At 45.6% G+C, this 27,638-nt stretch overlaps 1 protein-coding gene across 6 annotated transcripts in view; it reads left to right on the top strand.

The window, feature by feature from the left end:
* Nucleotides 1-27,638, top strand: part of PTPRA (protein tyrosine phosphatase receptor type A) — a 119,739-nt gene that overhangs the window by 41,370 nt on the left and 50,731 nt on the right. For 5 of the 6 annotated variants that reach the window (XM_085577464.1, XM_077782690.2, XM_077782689.2 and 2 more), the window contains one exon: nucleotides 16,719-16,790. Coding sequence is in view for 3 of the 6 variants with exons in the window: in XM_077782690.2 (XP_077638816.1) it covers nucleotides 16,779-16,790 (12 nt within the window). In the remaining 3 variants the exon portion in view is untranslated. Of the gene's footprint in view, nucleotides 1-8,196; nucleotides 8,586-16,718; nucleotides 16,791-27,638 lie in introns of those variants that run through there. The other variant, XM_077782691.2, reaches the window with a different exon arrangement.

Here is a 27,638-nt window from a genome sequence, read left to right as displayed (position 1 = left end):
CATAGATTGGATTAATGCAGGAACGCTGCCTTTCCTACTGCCCCTCACATTCCCTTTTTTGCTGGGCCATATTTATTATTTCACACGGGTTATAATTCCTCGTCAGCGCACGGGGGTGTGGGAGGAAGAAGGAAATGACACTTGCTTTCTTTGCAGGACTTTGGGAAGAGCTGCAGAATAAAAGTTTGGCTCTAAGAGTTCCGTAGAAATGCTGTGCTTCCTAGTGAATTCCTGCAGGTGAAGTAACCTGAAACCTGGCATTTGGGGTGTGGCAGAGGAAGATTGCAACCTGTCCAGTTTTGCCTTGTAACGTAACACACTGCAGAAAAGGTCCTGACTGGGTTTTTTTTAACTTTTTTTTTTTTTGTCTTTTAGGCTTGTAATGGCTCTGTGGTTTTGGGGCGATCCCCAGCCAAAGGTGGCTGGGCTTTGTTTGCCTCCAGAGCCCAGTTTCCCTTCACACAGACACAGTCGGGAAGGAAATGGGTTTCTTGTCCAGCCAGGATGGTTTTCTCGACAGCAAAACCTCCCTGGGTCCTGCTGGGAAACTCTCCAGCTCTGCTCACCCCCGTGCTTCTCTGTGCAATTCCTCCAGAGCAGCATCCAGCCCAAGCTCGGCCTCACCTGATTCTGCACAATGCTTCTTGGAGATTTTTTACCTTTTACCTAAAAAAAAAAACCCAAAACAAAACACCCAAGCAGCTTTGCCTGTTCCTTTTTATGTCATTGTACAAAACGCAGCTGTCACACCCACCAGCTTCCTTTTAGGTTTTACCCAGTTCTGGGCTCAGGGTTTCTTGAATAAAGGGATTTAAGCCTGGACATGGCAGTGGCAGGCTTTTCTCCTGGCATGACCAGACTCTCAATGTGACATTCAGAGCTGTAAAACACTCCCTGACAATAGCTTGTGTTGTTCAAAGAGCAGCATAAATAATCGAGTTTTTTTTTTTTTTTCCTCTTGTTGTTTTTTTTGGGTTTTTGGGATTTTTTGTAAGAATAACATCTCTCCAGGCTGGCTGGGGAGGCGAAGGACAGGCACTGTTGGAATCTGGAGGGGAAACTCAGGAAGGGGTGACAAAGAAAAAGGGGATGAGGTTGTTTTCTAGAAGGTTTTTAACATCACAGTGTTGGGCTATCTCTCAAACAAGATACTGGGGCCTCTGTTCCTTTTTACACACGTTTTTATACAGAATAAGATAATTCCAGGTTTCTGTGTGTTTGCAGGGACCTTGTGGCTCTGCACAACTCCTGACAGGAGGGGGCAGCCAGGAAGGTCAGGCTCTGCTCCCAGGGAACAGGGAAAGGAGAGGGAATGGCCTCAGGCTGGGCCAGGGGAGGCTTAAATTGGATATTTTTGCATGGAAAGGGCTGTGCAGCCCAGGCACAGCTTCCCAGGGCAGTGGTGGAGTCCCCATCCCTGGAGGGGTTTAAAAGCCATGTGGATGTGGCCCTTGGGGACATGAGTCAGTGGTGGCCTTGGCAGTGCTGGGGGAATGGTTGGATTCTGTAATCTTGGAGGGCTTTTCCAAACTTTTTGATTCTGTGATTGTGCCCAGGATTTTATCCTTAATAAAAACCCCCAGGGATGGAAGTTGCCCAACCTCTGGGCACCCAGCTTGGCTGAGCTCGTGGTGGAAAAGCTTCTCCCTGCACCTTGAACATCTCGATTCATCTTCCCCCCATCACCTCCTGTCCTCCCACCCTGTCAGAGCCGGTCTCTCCCTTCTCCCCAATGTCCTTGGAGATGCTGGAAAGCTGCTCAAAGTCCCCTTCCTCACCTGGTGCTGGTAGCTAAATATGCCCAGAGAGAAAAAGAGTTAAAATTTGTGCTTTTGCACCTACCACATATCTCAAATTAAAATTAGAAAAGGAAATTTTTTGAAGATGTTACCAAAAAGATGTATTAGCAATTCAGTGATATTTCTTCCTGGTTCATTATCCCATGTATCTGGTGAGTTGCCTCTTCTGAAACTTTCATAGAAAAATATTTATTTTTTTAATTTTGCTTCAGTCTTTACATTACTTGCTGTCAGTACCTAAGAGGTGATGGGATCCCAGCATTATTTTCATAATTAGGCATCTTTTTGGTGCTGTGACCTGAATACAGGGCAGAGCAACTGCTAATTTAATCCTCTTCAATATGATTTGTATCTTCTTTCTTATAATTATTTTTTTTTTAAGTCAAGAATTTCACCACCAAACCAGCTTTATTTTTTTTTGTTGACTTCTCCAATACTGTGAAAATAAAGCACTAAATAAATGTTTTTTGTACCATGAACGTGCAGAGGGAAAAGCTTACACAACCCGATCCCAACCTCATCTATTAAAATTTTATATTTGTTAAAAGAAAAACCAAAACACTTACTTAAATATGCTTATTTTATTTTAAAAAATGTTCTTAAAATTATCTTAAACTAGGGGAAAGAAATCCCCCATGCAGTAGTTGTGGCCATGCCCAGAGTCTGCCCAGCACGTGCCGTGGGTATGAATGAGCGCCGGCAGTTTTGTCTCGGGGCTGGATTAGGCACAGTTGCTACTGGAAACTGCAGAGCCCGGCTCAGGGAGGCTGTTCCTCTCCAAAACACAGTCCCTGCCCATGGCAGGGGGTTGGAATTGGAGGATCTTTGAGGTCCCTTCCAATCCAAACCGTTCTGGGATGCTCTGAAAGCAGCAGCGAGGTTGGGGAGAGGATGGGGTGATGAGGACGAGCCCCATCCAGCATCACCAAATGTCACTTACTGGGTTTTGACCTCCAGCAGCATCCAGGGGAGGCTTTTCCTTCTGGCATTTGCTTTGAACTGTAATGTTCTTAGCTTCATTTCTTTAAAAAAAAAAAGAAGAAGAAAAGAATTTTTCGGGAGTCAAACCCCAAAAAATCTGGGTTTTTACACGGTTTGGGTTCCAGCCCCGCTGCTTGCATGGGCAGTTGTCAGTCCCAGAGCAGGACAGTGGCTTGGTTTTGAGATGTAAAACAAAAGCCTTTGTGCAGCGTGGCTGGTGTGTTCTGCTTTCTGCTTGTCAGAAGGGAAGCTGAGCCCTGTGCTCAGCCCTTTCCTCCCCTGGCCTTCCTGCCAGCCCATTGAGCTGGCCCCTGTCAGTCAGCAGTGCTTTCAGAATGAGTGTGCAGGACAAAGCTCCAGAATGTGTCTGTGTCTGCTCTGCTGGCTTTGGGGGTGTGCAGAGCTGCCCACCTCCAGTCAGTTTTGCCATTTTTGCCTGTTGGAGGAGTTGGACTCGATAATCCTCCTGGGTCCCTTCCAACTCAGGGCATTCTGTGGTTCTAATCTGGCATCTCTGATCTGTAGCAGAGCTCAGTAATTTTCTTATCCTGGATCCCATTCATTCTCTCCAGACTCAGTCTAATAAAGCCAGCTTTGAACTGCAGCCTTGCTTTGTGGACGAGGGACAGGGTGGGGTGTGATCCCCTCCAGAATCACTGGGAGCTCCATGTGTGGTCTCTACACAGGGGATGTGGCATTTTAGTACTTAAAGGGACTTAAAGAGGGAAAGTGATTTTTTTATACAGGCAGATAGTGATAGGACAAAGAGGGGGGTGGTTTTAAAATAGAGGAGGAGAGATTTAGATTGGATTTTAAATGGAGATTCTCTATTGTGAGGCTCTGGCACAGGCTGCCCCATTCCTGGGAGTGTTCAAGGCCAGGTTGGATGAGGCTTGGAGCAACCTGGGATTGTGGAGTGTCCCTGCCCATGGCAGGGGAGTGGAATGAGATGATCTTTCAGGTGCCTTCCATCCCGAGCCATTCCATGATTCTCTAACGCCTTTTGCTGCAGGGAGATCTCCCCTCCCCGTGCTGACCTGCCCTTTGCAGGCTGAGAAAAGCACAGTCAGGTTTTATTTCACCCTGGCAGCATATTTTCAAACCAGGCTGACAGAGCAGTGGACCTGAGAACAGAAAAGATGCCGAGGCAGTGGTGATTACTGGGAGTGTTAGAGCAGCATGGGGAATGCAAGGATACAGAAAAAGTAAGAATCCTATTGGGTTGGGGTTGTTTGGATCACAAAAACTATTTCCATTTAGGGTTTTTTTCAGATATTTGCTCATATTTTTTGTCATGGACTGCTGTGCTTGAGTGAAACCCCCCTGCCCTGTCCTTGGGAGGTGCTGCTGCTCTCAGTAGCTCTCAAGGCAGCTTTGCCACCAGGACCAGCCTGTCCTTCCCTCTGTTTTCAGAGAAATCCTCAGCCCTCACAGAGCAATGACCTCCAGTTTGTACTTATATACCTGGAATTCTCCCTGGAGCTGTGTTGTGCAACAGGGAGCGTGATTCCACATGTGTTTTATGTAAGCCAGAGAGGATTTTGGGTGTTGTGTTGGAGAATCAAAGCCCTGTTTGGGGGAACCTGCACTCTGACTATCCAGTTGGACAAGCTCAACTTTCCCTGCAATTTAAATAGACTCTGCCAGAATGTTAATTGTGCCAGGCTCCAGAACTACTTTTTAACTCCTTAGGAGCATGTAGGGTTTTCCAAGCCACCCTCACTCTCCTGTTTAAATGGAAAACAACAGCTTTGGATATCTGTGTCCATCACCCACTCATTCATTCCCCTGGAAAGCTTTTATGGCTGCAGTGTGGCATTTGGGATAATCCAGGATATTTCTGCACAGCTCAAGAAGATCCTTTCCTCCCCATCTGCTTCCCCACTGTGTGGAAGTAGGGATCTCCCTCAGAGCACAGTTTTTATCTTTATTCATCCCAGAAATTCCTCCTCTTGGAGGCCAACTATTTGATACCCGTAATTTCTTGGCACTTCAATTCTGTTTACTTGTTCTCAGTTTATGGCACTCTCCTAACTAAATTCAACCAGAATAAACAGCATCCAGAGAGAAAAATTCCAGTTCATTGTGAATATCAACAGCACTGGAGAAACAGCTGTTTAGATCAGGGGCAAACTCACTCAAACATCATTATCTCGTTTATTAGAAGGCAAAAAAGAGCTTCAGGTGTCAGAGATAAAGAAGGGATCATCTCCAGTTTGGTTTGTTGTGGTATTGTGGGAACACAGGTGCACTGAGCCCCAGCTGGAGCTGTGGCAAAACCTGTCCCCTGGAAATGCTGGAAGCTTTGCTGTTGATTTACATGGATGCAGAGTGCAACCCTGCCTGCTCACAAGATTGTTTTTATTTTACCATCTGTAAAAGTTTCTGCAGCAAAACCTTCCTTTGAATAGAGGAGGTTGAGGATAGTAAGGAAAACAGGCATAAATTAGGGCAAAACCATTTGGGTTTGTTCTTGCTGCAGGGCAATAGTGGGAAAAGAAAAAAAGAAAATTAACCTCCTTTTTCCCAGGATACTGCCCTACCTGAAGCATGTACCTTTCCTAAGAGGTGGCAGATGGATTTCTTTGTTTTTCTTCAGGCTTGTGAAGCATCCAGGATTTTTGGAGGAGCAGCTGTATACCTCAAGAGTTAGATTTTGATGTCTCCTTGTAGCCTGGCATATTCCAGCTGCTGCTTCTGGTAGGGTGGACGTGTCACATGCAGGATCTTCTGATGCCATCCTGGATTCTGTGACAGCTGGGATGGGCTTTAAGATCCCTTCCAGCCCAAAATATTCTGTGATCCTGCGTTGTTTGGGATCTGAGTACTTGGCACCTTCACTGTTCATTATTTTTTTAAAGTTTAGGTAATTAATAATCTCAGACAAGGCCTGGTAGCTGAGGTAGGACAGAATATCTGTGTGGGAAAGCACAGTCCTGGCTGGACACTTGGTTTTCACTTGAGGGAAGGACCTGAGAGAATTTGTACCAAAAATCTGTGGGGTTTAAATTTAATTTAAAAAAAAACAAAACAACAACAACAACAAAGTTTTTAAAACAACATTTTGTATTTTAAAAAAGAATACAGAGCTGTGGGCAGACTTCCAGAAAAGCAAAAAAATTATTGTTGGAGCAGGGTCTTTACTGGTGAAACAAAACTGAAACGCCCAAAGGGAACTGAGACCTGTGGTGGCCTGAAGCCTGCAGGGGATCACCGTGATGGATTAAAGGGAAGCTCCACAGCTGCACACAACACCTGCCACCACAGCTCTGTCACAGCTTTTCCATCCATGAGGAGGTCTCATCCGTGACTTTTTGGCTCCACTTTCCATCTCCAGTACGTCCCAAGGTTACAGAATTCCCGTGGTAGGTCTCTCGTGAAGAGTTGGAAGGATCCTTCTGCCAGTATGATGAATCCTGCAGGTTTAGTCCTGTATCCCCCCCAAAAAGAGGTATCGAAACCTCTGGCAGGAAAAAAATCAAGTCCTGGATCTCTTGCTGGTTTTGGGAATCTGGGTGGAGTAGACCAAGAGGTGGCTCCTGCACCTCCAGGAATTTGCCCTGTAGCCCCTTTGTATTGTAACAACACCCTTTGTGCTTCCAGGCCTGATGTCCATGAGGGTTTGTGCCACAATTCTCCTGATCCTCATGCCTGCAGAGTCCCCAAGGACTTCAGTGGTGTTTGTGGGGCAGGGGGATTGTCAAAGCTCTGAATTTCATCCAGCCTAAAAGCTACAACAGAGCCAACATTATTGTTTGGTGCAAAGTGCTGAGCAATCCACAGCAGAGAACAGCCTGGTCCTGCAGGATCTCCATCCCTTCCTTCTCTGGAGGTACCACAGGGACACCCCTGTCATGTGTGGGGAGAGTTGTGTCCAGCTTTAGGCTGGATACTGGGAAAAGTTCTCACAAAAAGGTTGTCCAGCCCAGGCACAGCTTCCCAGGGCCATGGTGGAGTCTCCATCCCTGGAGCAATTTAAAAGCCAAGTGGATGTGCCACTTGGGGACATGGTTTAGTGGTGGCCTTGCACTGCTGGGGGAATGAACTTGATGTTCTTAGAGGCTTTTTTCAACCTAAATAATTACATGATTCTATAAAATTGACTGGATTTATTCACAAACTTTACTTTGACAATGAATTTGGAGCCTGATGGTCAGGCCTGGAGATGAAACTCTTTGATGAACACGCTGAAGTGGTGCAGTGACAGTGGCAGAAGTGAAACCCATTTTATTTGGTCTCTGCTGCTCTGGTTTTTTTGGTATTGATATTTTTTTTTTCTCAAGTTTATCTTTGTTAAAAGCCTTACTCTGCACCATCATCATCTGCTGAAGGTTTGTTTGAGGTTCAGCTGGAGCAGGATGGGGTTGAGGTGCATAGGTGTGTAACAGGGTGTCCTGATCAGCACTGATAACATAGGTGTGTAACAGGGTGTCCTGATCAGCACTGATAACAGATCTGGAGATGCAGACACCTGACCCTCAGAAAGGGGCCACCAAAAAGGGTTCTGAGGAACCCAGGTGTCAATGACAGGCAGAAAGAAGCAGCTTTTTGAGCTGCTGTAACTCTCATCTTGTGTCCGAAGGAGGGAGGCACAGTATCCTGGCTACAGCAATGTTGTATTTAAATCCACAGCTCAGAAATCCATCTGTGGGAGGAATGAAGAATATCCTGTTGCTGTCCAGTGCTATAACTTGCTGGAGCTTGATCCTTGGATTGCTTCCTGAATGGTCAGTCCCTGTTCCCATCCCTGTCCCAACTCCTTCACGCACAAAAATCCCAGCCAAAACCTCCACTTGACTGCTGCATTATGTGGATCTGTCTTAAAACCAGATCCTGTTTGCTTTCAAGTGGATAAATCTCTGCCCAGGGCTTGGCAGGCTGTGGGCTGGGATCTGGTGGAATGATGGGCAGGAAAACCCAACTGAAACCTCTCCCAGCAGGAACCAGGATGTGATTTGCACTGGTGAGCAGAGCAGGGAGTGGCAACACGGGTGGGATGTGGGTTAGAGACAACTCATGTGTCCCTTGGTCAGACATGGAAATTCTTGAATTTGACATTTGGCAAGCAAAAAGCACGAAGGGATATGGGACTTATTTCCCAAAACTTCTAGGGAAGCACAAATCATAAAGTCTTGGATTGGTTTGGGTTGGAAGGACGTTGAAGACCATCTCATCCCAACACCCTGGCATGGGCAGCAACACCTTCCACTATCCCAGATTGCTCCAAGCCCTGTCCAGCCTGGCCTTGGACACTTTCAGGGATCCAGGGGCAGCCACAGCTTCTCTGGACAGGCTGTTCCACTGCATTCATCCACTCCCAAAATGCACAGGACACAGCACAGCCTCTTGCAAACTCTTGGTGTGTGTCCCACCTGCTCTGATCATGGAGTGGGTCAGATTAAGACACCTTCCCAACAATGAAACCAGCCCTGAGCCATCAGCAGAAGTTGCTGATGATCTTTGATGTCTCTTCCAAGAAGTTGAAGCATTTTGTGAGGTTCTGCCCCCAGTGCACTTCTCAAAACCTCGTGTCCACTCCTCCTTCCCAGCTGCTCCCAGCAGACCCTGGGCTGTGCAGAGGACAACTGGTCGTGCAAGTGGGTTTTCTTCCCCCCTTCATACTTTTGTTTATTCATTAAGGAAGTCAAAAGAGGAAGAGGAATAGAAAGGTTGCAAATGTTTTGCTTAGAAATGAGACCTCAGTCGCTGGGCTGCACGTTGCCCTGCGTGGGATACGTTGGGCAGCTCCGGTGGCCCCGGTGAGAGCTCGGGAAGACCAAGGTGCCCCTCCCAAGGTGTGCTCAGGTAGGGTCACAGCTTGTTTTAGTATCTGCTTGCATCCATATGGCCCAGGGTTCCTATGGAAACAGGCTGGGAGAGCTGGGGTTGGGCAGCCCGTTGAAGTGAAGGCTCAGGGGAGATCTTCCAGCAGCTTCCAGTGCCTAAAGAGGTTCCATGAGAGCTGGAGAGGGACTTTGGGCAAGGGCCTAGAGTGACAGCACAGGAGGAATGATCTTTACACTGACACAGAGTAGGTTTAGACTAGATATTGTGAAAGATACTTTACTCTGAGGGTGCTGAGGCCCTGGCACAGGCTGCCCAGAGAAGCTGTGGAGCAACCTGGGATAGTGGGAAGTGTCCTTGCCCACAGCAAGGGGTGGAAGTGGATGATCTTTGATGTCTCTTCCAACCCAAACCATTCCACGATTCTGTAAGCCAATGTTTGTCAGATCTTCACTCGTGAAAGCCTCTGACGTTCAGTTGTGCATCCACTGGCTTCCCAGAGTCTGCCTCTTAAGGGCCAGCGGTCACCTCTGCATCCCGGGATTTCTTTTCTTCCCAGCTGCATCACTTTAATTTGTAAAGGATGCCTCTTTTCAAACAGCTTTGCACATTCCAATCTAAAACCCAGCAAGGTCTAAATTTTACAGGCACCAGGAGATCTTGGGGTGCTCCTGCTCCAGGTTCAGGCATCCCATCCATGGAGCAGACCTAGACTGTAGCTCAGAAAAAGCCAGGGAATGGTTTCTCCGTGCACACAGAGAGGGCGAGGAAAGGAAAGCAGAGAGGTTTGCCAAGGGAAATGGTCCTGTTCCACACAGAGTGTTTTCTTTGGGTGTTTGTTTCCCAGCCCTTGCCCGGGATGCAGAGCTGGCTTTGGGAGACTCGCCGGGTTTATCTCGGGGTGTGGCGTTGCTGCAGGCTCTTATCAGGTGTGTCCTGGTGAGCGAAACCATTCAAACAAAAGCCTTTCACCTCCATTTGTGCACAGTTCCTGCGCTTGGTGTCTGCACCCAGGGTGGGATTGGTCCAGTTAATGTGTCTGTAAGAAAACGGATGGGTTTTTGGTTGTTAATACTTTTTTCGGAGGTGGAAATCCTAGGATGAATTGGTACAAATGAATGAGGTTAGAAACACCAATGAGGCTACATGGAAGGACCAGGACCAAAATTAATTAGATTAGAATTATAGACTATTGGACTTACAGAATCATTAAGGCTGGGAAAGACTTTTAAGATCAGCTCTGGAAGGAGTTGCCATGGTTCAGAAGCGTAGGAAAGCTTTTCCTCCTGAAAACTGCTGGCTTGTTCAGCTGTCAGGAGAGAGCGGATGCTTTCCTTGCTCTCAGCTGCTCCTTTAGCTCTGACAGGCTGTTTGCTGGGATGAAAGGAGAGACATCAACAGGCAAAACTGCAAGAGCTGCCAGCGTTTCTTGCTGTCACACCTGCATGGTGGCACTGCCAGCACGGCAAACAGGCAGGTAGAGTAAATAACGCTGGATTTTTTTTTTTTTTAAGTTCTTTTTCTACAAGAAAGGAGATAACGACTGGATGCTGTCCCATTTTCAGCCTAGGAATTGTTTGCCAGACTTGAATTACAGGAATTGCTGTGGTGAGGCAGAGCAGCTCCATTAACTGGGAGCTGGCAGGGGTTGGGGGAGGCTTCGCACGCCGGGGCCCCGCGTTGTGCTCCCGTCAGGAACGATTAAAGGAGCTGTTTGTGATGGAAACAAAACCAAATTGGGCTGATGCTTTAAGGGGAAATAAAACAGGGAAGAATAACTTTATTGAGCTTGTTTATTAAATCTTGCTGTGTTCCCTTCTGAGCAGCAGAAACTGTTGGAGCTGCTGGTGCAGCCAGCTCGTGTTTTGTCTTTCCCTTTTTCGAACTTGATTTGGTGTGGAGAGGCTTTGCACAAAACCTTTTCATATCCCTTTGGCTTAGCTGCAATCCTAAACTGATCTGCTGGTGACAGACTAAAACTAATTATCACCAAAGAGTGCAAAGAAGAGGTTTTAAAGCTGTTGTTTTGATAAGATGGTGGGTGTTCAGAAAGGCTTGGGAATTACTGGGTATTAGGATGCTGATGTTTGCCCATGCCAGTATCCATATTCCATCACAGGGAGGGAAAGAGGAGTTTGCTTTCACTGCTAAACTACTTAGAGAAGGTTCTGCTTATAGATGGGGGGAAAAGCCACCCTCCAGCCACTCATGCTCAAGGGGAGCAGCAGAAGAGCAGAAGGAAGCTGACTACAGATTTTTTCCCTTTGTATCTCACTAATTCCTTTTCCCTGCAGCTGAAACAGCTCAGTTCTGCTCCCTGCTCCAGCTGGTTATGGAGCATCTCCCAATTCCCATGTGGCTCTGCCCTTTTAGTGTTTCATCCTTCCACCTTTATTGAAGATCATCCAGTTCTAACCCCTGCCACAGGCTGGGACACCTTCCACCATCCCAGGTTGCTCCAAGCCCTGTCCAGCCTGTCCATGGACACTTCCAGGGATGGGGCAGCTTGTTCCAAGTCTTCCCTGGGCTGGTTTGGTGTTTCACACCCTTATTTTCTGAGCAGTGATGGTTTTTTGGTGCTGTACAGAGCGTATTGTGTTTGCTCTCACCTGTGGCACAGTGAGTGTTACCAGATGGTTTGCTCAAAGTTGATTTTTTTTTTAACACTTCTAGTAGTAGTAGCTTAATGCTTCCTGCTCTTCTGCTGTATGTTTTTTGGCCAGGCAAAGTGCCAGCATGACTGTCAGAGGAAAAACTCCTGGTTGGATCCTGGAGAATAAACCAAGCTTGAATTCCCTCTGAAGAGAGAGAACTCAAGTCCCACAGGGAGGATTTTTCAGCATAATGGTCCCATTTGGTAAATTAGTGACCAGTTTTAGAAGGAAAACTGGATGACTTTGGGAGCATCCCCTGGTATCCATAAGGAGGAGGGAGATGTGGTGCAACACCAGCCCCTGGAGCTGGAGCTGAGCATCACCAGCAGCAGCAGAGGCATTCTCTGGACAGGAACACCAACCTGGCTGCAGGATTTCTGTGGGATAGCTAAAGAATTCCATGTTTTGGTAACAGCCCCTGAAGCTCTTAATAAAAATCCCTTCATAGCTGCCTACTCCAGGTAGACCTACCTGTGTATGGTGATTTAATGATTTAACCTGTGATTCTTGGGGTGTCCTGTGCAGGGCCAGGAGTTGGACTCAATGATCCTTTTGGTTCTCAACTCTGGATATTCTACAATTCCAGAAGGAAAAGCAGTCACTTTGCAGTTTATTTGTATCCTTGCTCATTTAATTGGGAAGATTTAGGGGTTTTTTTTGGTGTTTCTTTTTCTTTTAGGGCAGGGATCATCAAGTTACTCTTGTGATACCTCCCTGATCCCAGCAACCATTCCTACCTCTGTTACAATTCAGGTGGAATTGGAAGAGGTACAGTGGAGTGGCTCTGGTTTTTGTGAGGATGACTTGTTTCTGCACATAAATTTGATACAGCAAAATGCAAGGGATTTGGGTCTCCTGCTCTTTATTTGGTTTACACACACCTCAGGGGGTTGTTTTCCAGCAGCCTCTCTCTACAGCCACCTATAACTCCACCTATTTCGTGCATCAGGGGAAGTTTAGGATGTGATATTTAGGAAACAGAGAGCAGAAAGCAGCATTCCAGAGGATCACACCAGCTCTCCTCACCCCTTCTCTTGTTTTGGGTTGCTGTGGGGCTGTGCCTGCCCCAGCAGGATCCCTGAGGAGCTCCAGCCTTTTCAGAGGCAGCAGCTCCCTCACAGCACTGTCCCAGAGGACTGTGGCAGATTGCAAACACTCTCAGCACAATCATACCAGCCCAATCAGCATAATGATGCTGCCTAATTTATGCACAAATTGCCCTAATTTATGTGTGTCGATACATATGATTAAACCAAGCACAGGTGGAACAGGGTTTGGTCTCACCCAGCCAATGAAGCACAAAGCTGCATCCATCCCAAAATATGTGAAAGGTCCAAAAAAATCCTTCTTTCTATTACTAAAATATTGAAGTTTGTGTTGTTTTGTTCTGGGAGCATGAATGGGGTGCAGGGCAGGGCTAAACTCATGGCAGGAGGTAAGAGAATAAAAGATTCCTGGGCTGAGATTTGCATGGATTAAAGGCAGCTTTAATTTGCCTTGATACACTTGGGTTTCAGGTGGATTAACAGGCGGCAGGATTTGGGGCTGTCTAGCCAACAAATAATACCTGCCTTCCTGTTATTTTAATTATTTTAATAAGGGATGGAGGACTCTGGAACTGTGGGCCACCTTTGCCAACCCCTGATTTTGAGGATTTTTGTTTGTGAACGTTTTATAACATTCATATTCCCGAATAACAAAACTGCTGTCGTCATCTGAATTCCCAGAGCACTTTCTCAGCAGGGTTCTTCCAAAAAGCCCTTCTCAGATTGTAACCTTGTATTCCTGATTTTGATAAAAGAAAGAGGTGATTTTTTTTCCATAGAAACACAAACTGGTTTGGGTTGGAAAGGATCTTAAAGATCATCTTGTTCCTATTAATCTGTCATGGTTTCCATCACCTGTGAAATTCTGTGATTTTCCTGCACTTAGCACCATCCAAAGCTGTGCTTGGAATCTGTCAGCCTTGTGAATGAAGGAGTAAATTGACCATGAAAATATTGACAGCAATATTTGCTTATGCCAACTTCCTGACTCGGTCCCATAAAATTTACTGCTTTGTTTAAATGCACAGAGCTAACCAATACTCCCATCGTAAATCCCAAGCACTGTACCAGCTACTGGGAAGAAAATGAATTCTATCCCAAAAATTAACTCTCTCCCAGCCAAAACCAGGACAAGCTGTCACAGCACCAAGCCTGCCTGAGTTTGAGAAGTTTTTGGAGAACACTCTCAGGCACAGGATGGGATCCTTGGGGTGTTCTGCACAGGGCTAGGAGCTGGACTCAACGATTCTGATGGGTCCCTTCCAGCTCAGGATATTCCACGATTCTAACCATCCTGGAACACACTTGACTCTGAGTCCAATGGTCTTTTTCATAACTGGAGTATCTTTCTTAAGCAGCTTTGTGTAACAGAATTGTCAGAAATACCTGGATCAGGTCAGTGTTAGACTTCCTATGCTGCCAGGATTAGAACATTGAATTTTCATGGTACAATATGGGAGTTCCTTCCTATATCTAGCAAGTCTTCTTTACCATTGGTGTAGTGTAACAGCAGTGGTGTAACATGCTTTCATCCAAATACATACAAACGTTCTACAAATAAGAATTATGAATTATTATGGTATTCCCAAAGTCAGTGGGTTGCAGGGATGGCTTTCCACACTCGGCTAATGGCACCGGATCCTCCAGATGCAGCTTTTTGGGAGGATTATCTGGCAAGAGGATTACACCCCTGCAGTGGGGTCAGGAAAAGGCAGAGGAGTGGAAAGGATTGTGTGGGGCTGCAGGAGCCAAACGTGGGACACTCTCAGTCAGCCCTGTGCCACACTTGCTCCTTGGCACTCACACTTCCTCTCTGCACAGAAACTGGTTCCTGAGGCCAGTGAGTAATTTCTAAGAACAGACGTGGATGTAAGACACTCCTGTGAGCGTGTACAACATGAGATGTTTCTACTCTGCCATACCCCGGTGCCCGCCCAGCCGTGCTCCGTACCTGTCACAGGGAATGAGGGCTGTGAGTCACTGCAAGCCACACATCCCAAATTCCCCTCTGATCCATCTTTAGAGCCATCTGAAGGCACAGCTGGCTCTACACCCCGTTCACACACGTGCCTCTGACATTTATGAGCTCTCTTGTGTCCGTTGTGCCTTTGCGTTTGCTGGTTTTTATCTCCCAGCGTCTTTTGGGAGGTGCTGTTCTTGTCTTACCAGGAGCTGTGAGCACCAAGTTTTGGGAAAACTTGGCTTCATTGCTTATTCCCTTTGAACTCTCAGATGGTGGTAGTGGCAGCAGTGGGGGGCTGGAGAAGAGAAGGCTTTGGGGAGACTTCCCAGCATCTAGAGAGGCTAAAACAGAGCTGGAGAGGGATTTTGGACAAGAGCGTGGAGTGATGGGATGAGGGGCAATGAGCTTGAGCTGTAGGAGAGTGGATTTAGATGGGATATTAGGAAGAAATCCTTGGCTGTGAGGGTGATGAGGCCCTGGCACAGAGAGATTGTGCCTTCCCATCCCTGGAAATGTCCAAAGCCAGGTTGGACAGGTTTGGAGCAACCTGGGCTAGTGGAAGGTGTCCCTGCCCACGGCAGCAACACTGGACTTGATAATCTCCAGAGATCCCTTCTGACCCAAACCATTCCATAACTCTGTGATTCTCTTTCACTTAGCACCATGCAAAAGCTGTGTTTGGAATCTGTCAGCCTTGTGAATGAAGGAGTAAATTGGCCATGAAAATATTGTCAGCAATATTTGCTTATGCCAACTTCCTGACTCGGTCCCATAAAATTTACTGCTTTGTTTAAATGCACAGAGCTAACCAAAGGGAGGAAAAGACAGGCTGAAGGCTGGACTGAATTCTTGTAGCCCTCAGACCCCTCTGCCCTTAGGACAGCAGCTCTCCTGGGAGGTGTTGGGAAATGCTGCATCATAAGGAAGAAAATGCAAGTGGTATGTGGGAATACCAACGAGTCTGGCATATCTGGGGTCACTCATTTAGAGCCAGAACCAAGAGAAAGCAGATGCCTCAGCTGTTCTCCAGTTCCCTTAAAGAAGAATGATCAGGAAAATAACCCAGCTCTCCTCCTTCCTGGCAGATCCAATGTCTTTTAATCTGCTCTGTCTCAGCTTCTCTTACAATGGAAGTTGCTGGTGGTCTGCTTGAGTTAAGCAGCAATTCTGGCAGGTTTGAGAGCAGACGTGATCTCCAGGTCTCATTGCTTTGAAGCTCCCAGTTCTATCACACTCGACTAAATCAGATTTTTGCTTCTCCGTGGAGGTAGAAAATCAGCCCCGTGCGCCCATCTGATTGCAGTGCTGAGGCTTGTCTAATTGAACAAGGGCTCGAGTCAACACTTGAGCAGGATGAAAAACAATGAGGAGATCACCCAGGGATTATGTCTGAGCTCCACAGCTCCTGGCACCGATGGAGCAGATGGCTGGGTCACATCCTGCCCAAGGCTGGGCAGGAAAGATGTCAGTAGGAAAAAAAAAAATTAATTTGGTTTAAATGTATTCAACTCGAAATCTACAAGTGCCTCAGGTCTCTAATTCTGTACTTTATAGCAGCAGCCCAGAAAATGGGATTAGTTGGGGGTTGGCTCTGCAGACTCCTGCAAGGAGCCCTGCTGCTGCCTTAAAGCTGATGTGGGTAAAAAATATTCTGGGAAGGGGAACTGAGATGGAGGGAGTGGAGACAACTTGGCTGGTCAGGTAAAACTGGGGAAGAGCCAGGAGCAGTGTGGACATGGCAGGTGAGCTGTGAGCCCTTGTGGCTGTGCTGATGGAGCCAGGAACCCAAACCCGAGAGCTGGTGGGGAGGGAGGTCGTTTGTGCAAGTGTGAGAACATCACAAACATCCCTGCAGGTCTCCAGCCTGTTCCCTATAGGATCACACTTGATCCTACAGCCAAAGTCTGTATCCAGAGAGGTTTGGGCTTGGGGAAGTTGCTGGTGCCTGTCCCACGGGTATGTGGCCACCAGTAATCCTGGTGACCTCCATGTGGCTTTCTGTCCCCTCGCCTTGGGATGGGAATAAATGAACACACAGAAATGCTTTTCCCAATGTCTGGGGAAACACACCCTCAGGAGAGCCCTCAATACGACAGAAATTACCTATTTCCTCTGGCTCTGGATGCTCCTAAACTTTATTTGCTTTTACCCAAAAGTAGTGCATCTATCAGGCCAAGGTGGGAATATCAGAGTCCCTTCATCTGTAACTGCTGTTGCTGCCTTTTAATTCCCTTGTAATTCCCTCCTGCCACCTCTTCCCAAAAGCACTTTTAACTCTGGAAACTCCCAATTTTGCTTTCTTTACTTAAAAGTTATTTTCATTTTTTCAAGCGTGTCCATAGCTTGAGCAATAATAAAAAATTACATTTTGCATCTGGTAAAATGAAGTGGAATTGCCTTGCTGGCAGCAGTAAAAATGCTGTTTCCCTAAGATATTGATGTATTTGAACTCTTTGGTTTTAAAAGCTTTTTTTTGTTTGTTTGTTTCCAGGGGACAGCACTGGAAGAACCTTTATGGGCTCCTAATGACACGCAGGTGGACAATTGACTGATGATAATTAAGGTAGGAAAAGGCTCTCTTAATTTTGGCATCTTCTCATTTGTCCTGTCCTTGAAATAAAATGGTTCTGTACACAACCATGGCGCTATGGCCAAGCAGTAACTTGTGCTAAAGTGTCCCTTTAAACACAGATGGAAGGGAAATCTTATTTAAGAACTACCTGGGAACGTAACTAAGTGGAAAAAATCTGACTTCCTTCCCCCAAAGGATAATAAGGTCTCTGTTGGTGTGGAGTTGGAAGGGACATGACTCTTATTTGAGAGCACTCAGCACAGGGATTTTTTTGTTCTGCTGAAACCCAGTGGTTGGGTTGGAATCTAGGTTCTAACTTGCAATCTCAGAAAAAAAGAGAAGAAAACTCAAACTAAAGACATATTTTCATCATCTTGAGCGTCTGTGGAAAGCTGGTCTATCTCCAAATGTGGCAAGAGAGTGCTCAATTCTTGATGGATGAAACAGAGGAAAATCCCTGATTTAAAAGCAGTAAACAGTTGTACAAACTTGGAGGAGAAAATACAAATGTGAGCAGAGTTAAATGGATTTCAAAATAGTTTTTGTGCTGCTTTTACACCTGAATTCTTGCCTTCCTGGGTTGTTTCTGCCATGGTGGTTGTGCTTGGAGGCATCATCAGGAGGGAGAGATGATCCCTGCTGGTCTCTGCCTCTTCCTGAAGCAAAGAGGGTCTTCACCCCTTTAGGAGTCACCACAGAAACTCCCAAATATCTACTGTAACAGAGCTTTGCTTCCTCTCACAATTTGGGTTTTCACTTCTGATTAATGGCTTCAGTTGATGGCTGCTTGGTTTTTGGTGTCGGCAGAGAGTTGTTGGAAGGAGAGGGGGAAATTCAAGCTGCAACAAGAGCAAATTCTTTGAACGCGGGTTTGCTGTTCTCCAGCGTATTCCTGCTTTTTGTTTGGCTTACGATAAGATGCGCTGCTGTGGAATTTGCTTGGAGCAGGGATTTGCATGAATTATTGTTCCTTGCAACGTGCACATCTGTGCAAACCCTCTCCCCTTGCTCCATGGTACCCCAGCACCTCTTTGGAGGAGGATTTGTGTGCCGGGGTGCAGCGGTCAGCAAAAGCCAAGTGCTTGGGGGAAGGAAGGCTGCAGTGATAAAAACAAAGTGCTGAAATAAGGGGAAAACTCCTCCAGGGCTGTGCAGCAGCGTTGGGATTTTTGTGTTTATTCTGTGTGCTGGCTTCTCATCCCAGCATGATTTTGTAAAAGCAACATCCTCCTGTTAGGAAAACTCAGGGCAGTTGTGCTTGGCCCCTTGCAAAATTCACTTTTTATTTAGGAAGTGTAATGGCATCAGTCACAGCTGCTGATTGATATAGTGTGGCTCAAAATTATGTACAAGATGGGAGTAAACAGTCATTGGGAATGGTCTCTTGATTCTGCACTTGGAGCTTTTTATTTGAAAAGTTTCCCCCATCTCCTAGAGAGATTTTTCTGTAAATCACTAATTAAGCAAATGAGCTACAGTGACTTCAGTCTATTTCCAAAAAGAGCTGGTGTCTTAGAGAAACCTTCAAGCTGCAGACTCAAATTATCCAATATTTAAAATTATGGTGTCTTACAGGAATAGAAAAAGCAAGGAAAGAATTACTGGAATTTTGGATGACTTCAGGTTTGACATACAAAATCAAGTTTCTTTGTGTAATTCTGAACTCTACATTGATGCTAAATCTGGTGTCCTCACTAAATTTGACTAAATCTGATGGCATTAAAAAAATTTGCTTGTAATTCTCTTACTTCCTTTTTGTAGAGAGTAGAAAAGGTTAAGGCAAATACGTTGGTATGTTCATCTACAATACTTTGTGTCATGTATTTATTTTGTGTAAAATTGAGTTTGGTGGGGAAAGCTGGGGGAACTTCTGCCTCCAGAGCATCGGGGGCAGGTGTGAGCAATGGGACAGGTGGAACATAAATTTATGAGGTCCTGAATTGGGAAAAGCACCCGTGTGTGTTGAAAGCAATCAGAGCGAGGTGCTCAGTGTGATGGAGACGTGGCATTGTGTGGAGCTGCATTTGAGTGTGCAACATGGCATTGTGTGGAGCTGCATTTGAGTGTGCAAAACACTTCCAGAGCTGCTCAGAGGGGCTGAAACCATCAGGGTGTGGAGGGGATGCTCCCTTGACAGCACTGCGGTGCCGGGTGCTCTGTTTTTGAGAGGGGGAGTGCTAAAACCACAGATCTTGTTTCAACAAAGCCCAATCCAAAGCCATCCACAACCTCTGCACCATCCATCTCCTCCTCCAGCTGTGTTGCCAGCAGTTTCTGGGGAGGTGGGAGCCACGCTGGCGTGGATTTGCAGAAGAGCTCAGCCCGTGTGGTTTCCTCCACCGGTTCCAGCAGCGCCCGTCACCGAGCTGTTGTTTTCGGTGCTACCCACAATAACTGAAATGTCTTTCCTGAGAGATAAGTCAGTAATTGTGGTTGGCTCCTTCCTCTGGTGTTTGTTCTCTCAGCAACTTGAAGGTTCATTTATCACCGGGGTGCTGCTGGTGCTCCCCTCCAGGGGTATCCTCCACATTCCCACAGCCTCTCCCTCAAGGATTGCTCCTCAAAAAAGTGCCACAGCTTCATCTTCTCCCCAGGCACGTGCAGTTGTGAGCAGACATCATGAGATGAGACAGGAGGTGGTGGGTCAGGACTCATCCCTGCACTGCTTCATCCTGGTGGATTCTGCTTTAATTGGCCAAGGCATTAAGTGTTTTTTTCCCCCACTCGGATTTGCAGTTTTGGTCAAAGCCACCACCAGATGCAGTGCTTCTGAACCCTTTAAAGATTGCTGTCACATTTTGGGACTTGGTGATGGGCAGGCTGATCCTTGGAGTACGTTCTGGAAACAGAGTTTGCCCAGAGATCATAAATCACAAGTGAATGGTGCTCCTAAATCCCACTGGCACTTCTCCCCACCTCTTTCCTGTGAAGCTTCAAACTTCTACATGAAATTTGATACTGCTGAGGTGAGCTGACCTGGCCTGCTGCTTCCTAAAAAATACCCTGGGATTTGCAGGGACTGCTGCACAGAGTGCAAACCTCATTCCCAGCACACACCTCCAGCACTGGGTGGTTGAAGCTGAGCGTGGAATGGGGACAGGAAGGAGAAAACTCCTTGCAGAAACCACACCAGGCAACGTGTCAGGACCTGCAGCCCCTACCTGGAGCTGCTGGGTATAAATAAACACATCCACCCTCTGCCTTATTTCTGACAACTGCCTCCCTGAGGAGTAATTTTTTTTTTTTTTCCCAGTAGCTTGTTCTGCAAGCAGGTTTCCTCTTGCAGGTGATTAGGAAAGCCTCATTTTTATGTTAATTAGGCCTAACTATCAGTGCACAGACATCAACTGCTCTCACATCCTTTTGAGACCTGCGATTTTTATTGAAATTAAGTCCTGAAAAAACGATACCAGTAACTGGTGTACCTGTTGCCTGAACAGATGGGAAACTGCACCAAAGGGGTGGTTGCCTCACAAATACGTTGCCAGGGCGTAGCAACCACAGGTTCAGCTTTCAGGAGGGTTGCAGCTGCAGGCAGTTTAGGTTTTTAGTGGTGTTTTCTTGCTAAGTTTGAGGGCTTCCTCAACAACTTGTCTCCAGTGAGATCAAGCCATGCTAATTTAATTAATTGCTGCTAAGCACAGCTGCTGCTGACACTGGTGGGCCTGCACCTATAGGAGCAAATCTTTTTCATGTTGATGTCTCCAAACACATCCCTGTTTTGAGTGGGTTTGGTCCAGTGGGAGGGTTGAGTTGATTCACATTTTCAGTAAAACAGATCCTTCATTTTGGGCAGATGGGCTGTGCCATCCCTGAAAATGCTCAAGGCTGGATGGGGTTTGGAGCAACCTGGTTTAGTGGAGAGCGTCTCATCCCATGGTGGAACTAAATTGTCTTTAATATCCCTTCCAACAGAAAAAAAGAGGGAATTCAATCAGATATGCTTTGGGTTTGTTGGTAAAACACAAGTGCAGCTGCTTTGGTGACATTTTTTCACAGTACCAAGCACTGGAGGTGGGGGGGCCAGAGGAGAACATCTGGTCCCAGCTGATACAAACCAAAATCTGTGAAATTCTGGATTTGCACCCAAGAATGGTACAATTGGAATTGCAGTGTCTTGCCCCAAGACCACAAGGAGGTTTCAGGAGCACGTTTGCCCAGCCAGACACAGGTCAGCAGTGGGATTAGCCAGGTCAGTTGCTAACACCATTAACTTCTCCTGTCTCCTTTTCCAGAGCTCAGTTCTCGTGACGTTATTGAAATATTTTGTAATCCAAATCCTTGAGGTTCCTTGCTGAAAGCTAAAACAAATATATCCATCTTATCAGGCCTTCCCAAGAGCAGAGCATGGAAATCCCCTGTCAGGCTGGCACCGTCGCCGGTGTTTTCCTCTCTGCACCAGCGACTTTTCCTTTCATATTGCTGCACAAATCTGCCCTGGATTATGCAACGATTAAGAAGAAAGAATGAAAAATTACACAGGAATTTGGCAAGGGAGACGTGGACCCCTCGCAGCTCCAGCTGGTGGTTGGATGGATTTGTGATGGATTAAACACATGGAGGTGGTGCAGAACCACCAGGGCTTGGTCAGGGACCTGTTCCCTTTTCACACAGAGTCATTCTGAGGGCAGGCAGGTATCTGGGTTGGGGATTTTTGTATGTGGATGTCCACAGGGAGATAAGGCAGGCTGGAAAAATTAATAATTTTGTGTATTTCCCTTCCCAGGGCTGTGATCTGTTGATATTTTTGTTTGGTTTTTTGTTTGTTTGTTTGGGTTTTTGTTTTTATTTTGTTTTTTGTTAAAGTTAGGGTTGGTATTAAATGTCTTGAGGTGGTATTTTGTGTTTGGATTCAGATGTTTATTAATTTTTATTTATATTACAGTCTTACAACTTTTGAGTTCTATAGTATTTTACTAACAATTAAACCATTTACTAACCATTTGGTAGCAATTAAACCATTATAAAATGGTTTTGTCTTTCTCTTTAAGGAAAAACTATTTAATTTCCTTAAAAACTTTTTAAAGGAAAAACTATTTAATTAAGAAATGACACTTAAATTATTCTTACTTTTAAGTTAATAATTAATTACCAATGTCTTGTAGTGTGGACTTTTTTGTTTAATTATAAAATATTGCTTAAGTTTATGAAGATGAAGGTGAAGAAAAAGGACTAGTTACTGCTTTAAAACTTCTATTTTAGTTTTATGTATAATTATTATATTTTAAAACTTTCAACTTTAAGTGTTCTACTATGTGGTATAACACACTTCTATTCAAACTACACACTTATAATCTTGGTGTTATTCATCAATTTTGGAAGCTTTTCCTACAGCTTCAGTTCAAATATAGTGTTTTCTTGAGGGTCTCTGCTTTTTAACTCAGAAAGTCTAAAATTCTCAGCATCCAGGGTTCCAGCAGTGATCCCTGAGCTGTGGTGGCCTCAGGTGGGTGCATTTCATGGGAAGTGATACCTGGCAGCAGAAGCCAGACAAGCTTTTGATGCGTAAATCCTCCTGTTCTGACACAAAATGTGAGATTTTTTTCTTACAAACTCCGCCACTTTCTCTGAGCTTCATCAAAATACAGCAACACTCGGGGTGAGAGAGGGCACGGCTGGTACCTGTGGAGCCAAGGGATGAGCTGGCTGGGGAAGGAGGTAAATTATTGCCTGGGGAATCTGGAAGGGTGGTCTGGAGGAGGAGGAGGAGGACAGCCTTAGAGAGAAACCAGATTTTGGTTGACCATTGCTGAGGAAATTTAATGCCCAAACTCGATTTTTAATGCATTTTATAGGTGCCCATTCTTATGCAAGACATTTTCCCTTTTCCCATCCTCTCTTACCCAGGTGTAAGTTGTAGTGCAGGAAGTGGGTGGTGTACCAGGTGAAATGTACAATATTTGGGGAAGGAAATACTGTAATCCACAGTTTTTTCTACTGCAGAGAGCATTTGTGGGATGGGGGCTGTGTCTGAGCTCCTTGGCCAGGTTCTGCTTCCATTTGATGTGGTTTGCGTGCCTTGGTGAGCAGTTCCCTCTTTGCAGAGCTGGAGGGAGGGGAGAAGCTCTTTAAAGTGAAACACTTCACATATAGATGGAGTTTATGCTACAATAAAACTGTGTTTTACCTCTTCATGGCTCTTTTTCCCCCCATGGAAGGTGCCCAGCTTGGTTGCACCTCACTCAGCAGATTCTTGGCAACTTCAGGTCTTAACCTTGGGCTGAGCTTTCAGGAAGCACAAGGTCAAGCTGTTGTAGGTTCAAAATTCAACTGGACTTGATCCTTAATTTAAGAAAAACCAAAAAAAACTAAAAAGCAAGCAAACAAAAAATATTAGTATGTGCTGCTTCCAGTTTTGTACAAGGAGGTGGAGAAGTTACAGAATCACAGAACCACAAAATGTTCTAGATTGAAAGAGATCTTAAAAACCATTTAATCCAACCCCGTGCCATGTGCAGGGACACCTTCCACTAGACCAGCTAGCAAAATCAGCAAGATCATGTGAACAAGACCATGATATCACATAAAACTTTGTATTTGAGATGAGGTAGTTTTGAGGATTAAATGTTGCTGTTTCTCTCCCAAAATGAGTGGATGTTATGGCATCTAAAGTGACATCTGAGTTTCTGAGGCGCAGGTGGGACTGAGCAGGGAGGTCTCTCTGCAGCTGCATCACATTTGGGTTTAGTTATTTAAGGTTCCTCCTTGCAGAGGAAACTTGTGGGGAGGTGAGAGCTCTGCAGGAGGGGGAAATGGCTGAAGGGATTAAGTAGCAGAAAGTTGGTGCAGTAATGTGGGAGCTGAGTTGGGTTTTTCAGGAGAGAAGTTGGTGAGGATTCGCGTTGTGTTGGTGGTTTAATCCATGTCAGAAGACTTAGGTGTGTGGAAATGCTGGGATGTTTTGGATGTTCAGTGTCTCCCTGCCTTCATCCCAAAGATGAGCTCAGAATTACAGGTGATGACCAAGATCAGGAAAAAGTTAAATCTGAACAAAAATGAAATTATTTGGAAGGGCTGGCGCTTCAATGCTTCCCAAACTGGAAGGTGCAGGGAGCCCCAGGAATGGTTGAAACACCTGGGGATGCCCATGGAGGGTGGTGTTGGCTGGATTTTCTTCTTCCCAGTCTGTCTTGGGATGAACACTCAGTGGAGAGGGTGAAAATTTGGCACATTTTCAGAGCAGGTGTCCCTTACAGACATCATTTTCTGTCAAAAAACCATCCTAAAACTCCAGCTGCAGTGGATCAGTGTCTGCTGCTGCCAGCTCACCACATCTGCAGAGGAAAGAAAAACCCTGGTCCTGCAGCAGCCTGCAGGTGCTGGGGGGCAAGAAGACCTGGAGCCCCACATTGTGCTGCTGCCCCAGCCCCTCCCAGAGGCTCAGTTTGGCTGTCCTGGAGCTCAGACACACCTTGGGCAGGTGGAGATTTGTTTGCTCAAGTGACAGGTCACAGGAAATGAATTTTCTTCTCCTCAGGTGCCACGAGCGGTGTTGAAACCACCCCTAAATATTGCACCAGGGATGCTCACAGGTGTCCACAGCAAATTGGGAAGCCCAGTATGGCACTGGTTTTGAGCCAGTTTGATCAGCTTTGCTGGAGGTGCTTCCCAGCTGCTGTTTTGTTTTAGAGGTCAATCTGTTCAAAGTCCTTTTCCCAAGCAGCCAGAGGCTTGATCAAAACCCATTTAATATCTATTTCTTTATTTTTATGTGCTTTGAATCCTGAAATGTACCATTTGGGAAGATGTTTGAGTGAGATGTTGGCTGGCAACCCAGCTCTGCATTAAGTGCTTTAAAACATCTACTCCCCACTTCAATTTTGTTTGCTCTTAAATAATAACAATAATAATAAAAAAGATAATATCTGCTAGACACTGGTTTGTTCATCCCTCAGGCAGGTGTTCAGGAGTCTTCATTGTTTTAAAAGAGGCTGTTTCTGGGCTTTTGGAAGGGCTGTCAGCTTGCTGAAGTCCATGATGAATCTGTAATTGGAAATGCTGGTTAAGTGATGGGACACAGGATGCTCAGCTGTGGGAACCCAGGGCAGGGGAAATATTTCCATATGCCCTGAGGTGCCCTGACTCCCAAGAAAACTCTGAATTTGATCCTCATTCATGGAGAAAACTTCCAAAGCCTCAAAGTAAACTAGAGACCACAAAAGTGTGAAATACTAAATTACTCTCTACAATTTCTACAGTTTATGTCACATGGGTAAGAAATTTAAATTTTAGATTTTTAGTATGTTATAGGTGGGTTCAAGATAGAAGATATAAAGTGTTGTCTCAAATTCTTCTCTCTTCTTCTTCCTCTTTCTTCTTGGGTTTAGGTGATATCTTGTAATTAGTATAAAAACCTACATTGCGAGTCCTTAGGAGTCAATTATTGAGTTAGAAAGAAAAATAATTTAAGTGTCACTTCTTAATTAAGCAGTTTAGTTTTGATTAGACTTAAAAAAACCTTACAACATGAAGTTGTTAGCCATTTTTCTGCTGTTTTTCATACACAAAAAAATCTAGTACAGACTGTGTGCTAAAGTTTTAATAAGATAACAATGAACAGAAGCTGAAGACCAAAAAAAGTCCAATGCATCTCTCATTCCTAACACAGAATTGCTCCAAGGGGGTCTCCCCTCAGCCTCACCTTTGGTCCCCACGCTGTGCTCTGGTCATCCCTGCCTTGTAATCTCATGGGGGCAGCCCTGGGGTTTGAGCCTTAGCAGGAGAAAAAAATTCTTCCTCACTTCTTCATGCCTTGCTTGTAATGAAATGACTTTATTTCCTTGTGCAGCAATCATAATTTTAATACATTTTCCCTGTCACAAAAGGAAGAAATGTCATGAACTGATTTTCTTCTTCTCTTCACCGTGAGGCAGATTTTTGCTTTTCAAAGGAAAATACCTTTTAAAACATTTGCACTTCCTTTCAGCTTGAATGATTTCATCCATACTCTGATTTTTATTAACAAAGGCTCACAGCAAGATGGCTTTCAGCCTTTTCAGCTGTTGATTTATCCCAGTCTTTATTCTTGGGAGGAAAAATATGGAAAAATTCTCTGTTACACAATTTTTAACACACATTTTCAGAGTTTCATACCACAGGCCATTGTGGATTTGTTTTTTTTTTCCAGTGATGCTTTAACATCTGAATTTGGTACAATTTGATGCTTTTGAAGCATTTGGTGACTTTTGCTTTGTGCTTGATCCAATTTTGAATTGTCCCAGCTTCTGTTTCGGGGGAGGAGCAAAGTTATTTTTTTTCTCACCAGCCTACATGGCATTGAATCCATCTGGAGCACGTGGCTGCTGTAATACAGAAACCACGCTTTTTTTTTTTTTTTTTTTTTTTTTTTTTTTTTTTTTTTTTTCCACAAATTTTTCCCAGTGTGATTTCAGTAGTTAAAACTGATTCAGTCTCCTGCCCCGGGACTGCCATGCTGGAAGCTGAAATCTGTTTGTGTTTAAAGATGCTGCTTCTATTTTGGTAGGAAAATGCATCATCAAGAAGTCTTTCTTCCCACTAGCTGCACATTCAGCCTGGAATAAGATCTCCAGGGGCACAACCTAATGAAATAACCCACTGGGACACCAGGAAAAAAAAAACCAAAAACACCCCTGGATCAAGCTGGATGCTTCCCAAAAGGAATAAGTCAAAGTCTTGTGTAGCAGAAGTTGGGCACAATCGAGGCTGGTGACTGATGGGATGGTATTAGGAGAAAGTTGTTGGCTAAACAAAGTCTGATGTGTTACAGGATAGGAATTTTTATATGGGATGCTTCTCATCAGTAAAAAAAATAGCAGGGATATGGGATATGACAGCCTTGGAAGTTTTAGGGATGTTGGTGGGTGAAAGGATGGACATGTCCTGGCTGATCCCACACTGTGGGCAGCAGGGAAGGGGGGATTCAGTGCCTGAAGGGGCTTCAGGAGAGCTGGAGAGGGATTTTGGGCAAAGGATGGAGGGACAGGACACAGGGAATGGCTCTCACTGCCAGAGGGGAGGGATGGGTGGGATACTGGAAATGAATTGTTCCCTGGGAGGGTGGGCAGCCCTGGCATAGGGTGCCCAGAGAAGCTGTGGCTGCCCCTGGATCCCTGGAAGTGCCCAAGGCCAGGCTGGACAGGGCTTGGAACAACCTGAGATGGTGGAAGGTGTCCCTGCCCATGGCACAGGGTGGCACTGGATGGGCTTTAAGATCCCTTCCAACCCAAACCATTCTGTGATCCTGGTTCTAGATTGGCATTTTCATTCAATTCAGATAGGCTGGGATGCTGTGAGGGTCATTAACAGGGGCAGGGTGGTTAATTAACCCACGGAACACGTGCAGGGGGTGTCTGGACACAGCCATTCCACCTGGGAACACGGGATGCACACAGGGACAGGAAGGGTTGTGCTCTTGAGCCCAGCTTCAGAAGCTGACAATGTGGTGGAGAATGAAGGAATTTCTCCCCTAAAAATCGATGCAGTTGCATAGAGGATGTGTCAGGGATGAAGAAACTCCCCTACAGTTTCCTTCCCATCACTGTCATTGCCTTCCTCACGTGGATCAAGATGAATCAAGGACACAAGACTGGGGAAGGGGTTGGGTGTCCCTGTCTGAAAGCCACCAGCAGCTGATGATCCTGATGTTCCTGCTGCTCTTACCACACACCCACCCCATCCTCACCACTATTCCTAGAGGGACTCACAGAGCCTCTGAAGTGATTGAAGTGCTCACAAGTATTTGACAATCCCAGTAAGTATTTATCTGCACTTAAAGCCTTGGAAAAACATTGTGAAACACGAGCCATGGTGCAGTCCTGCTTCCCTTTGTGTCAAATTGGCAAATGCTTCCTTTGATCC

Source organism: Lonchura striata, chromosome 4 (genome assembly GCF_050655825.1).
Source record: "Lonchura striata isolate lonStrDom1 chromosome 4, ASM5065582v1, whole genome shotgun sequence".
Classification (NCBI taxonomy): Eukaryota; Metazoa; Chordata; class Aves; order Passeriformes; family Estrildidae; genus Lonchura; species Lonchura striata.
The sequence above is the reverse complement of the archived record's forward strand: the minus strand, read 5'-3'. Positions and strand labels throughout refer to the sequence as shown.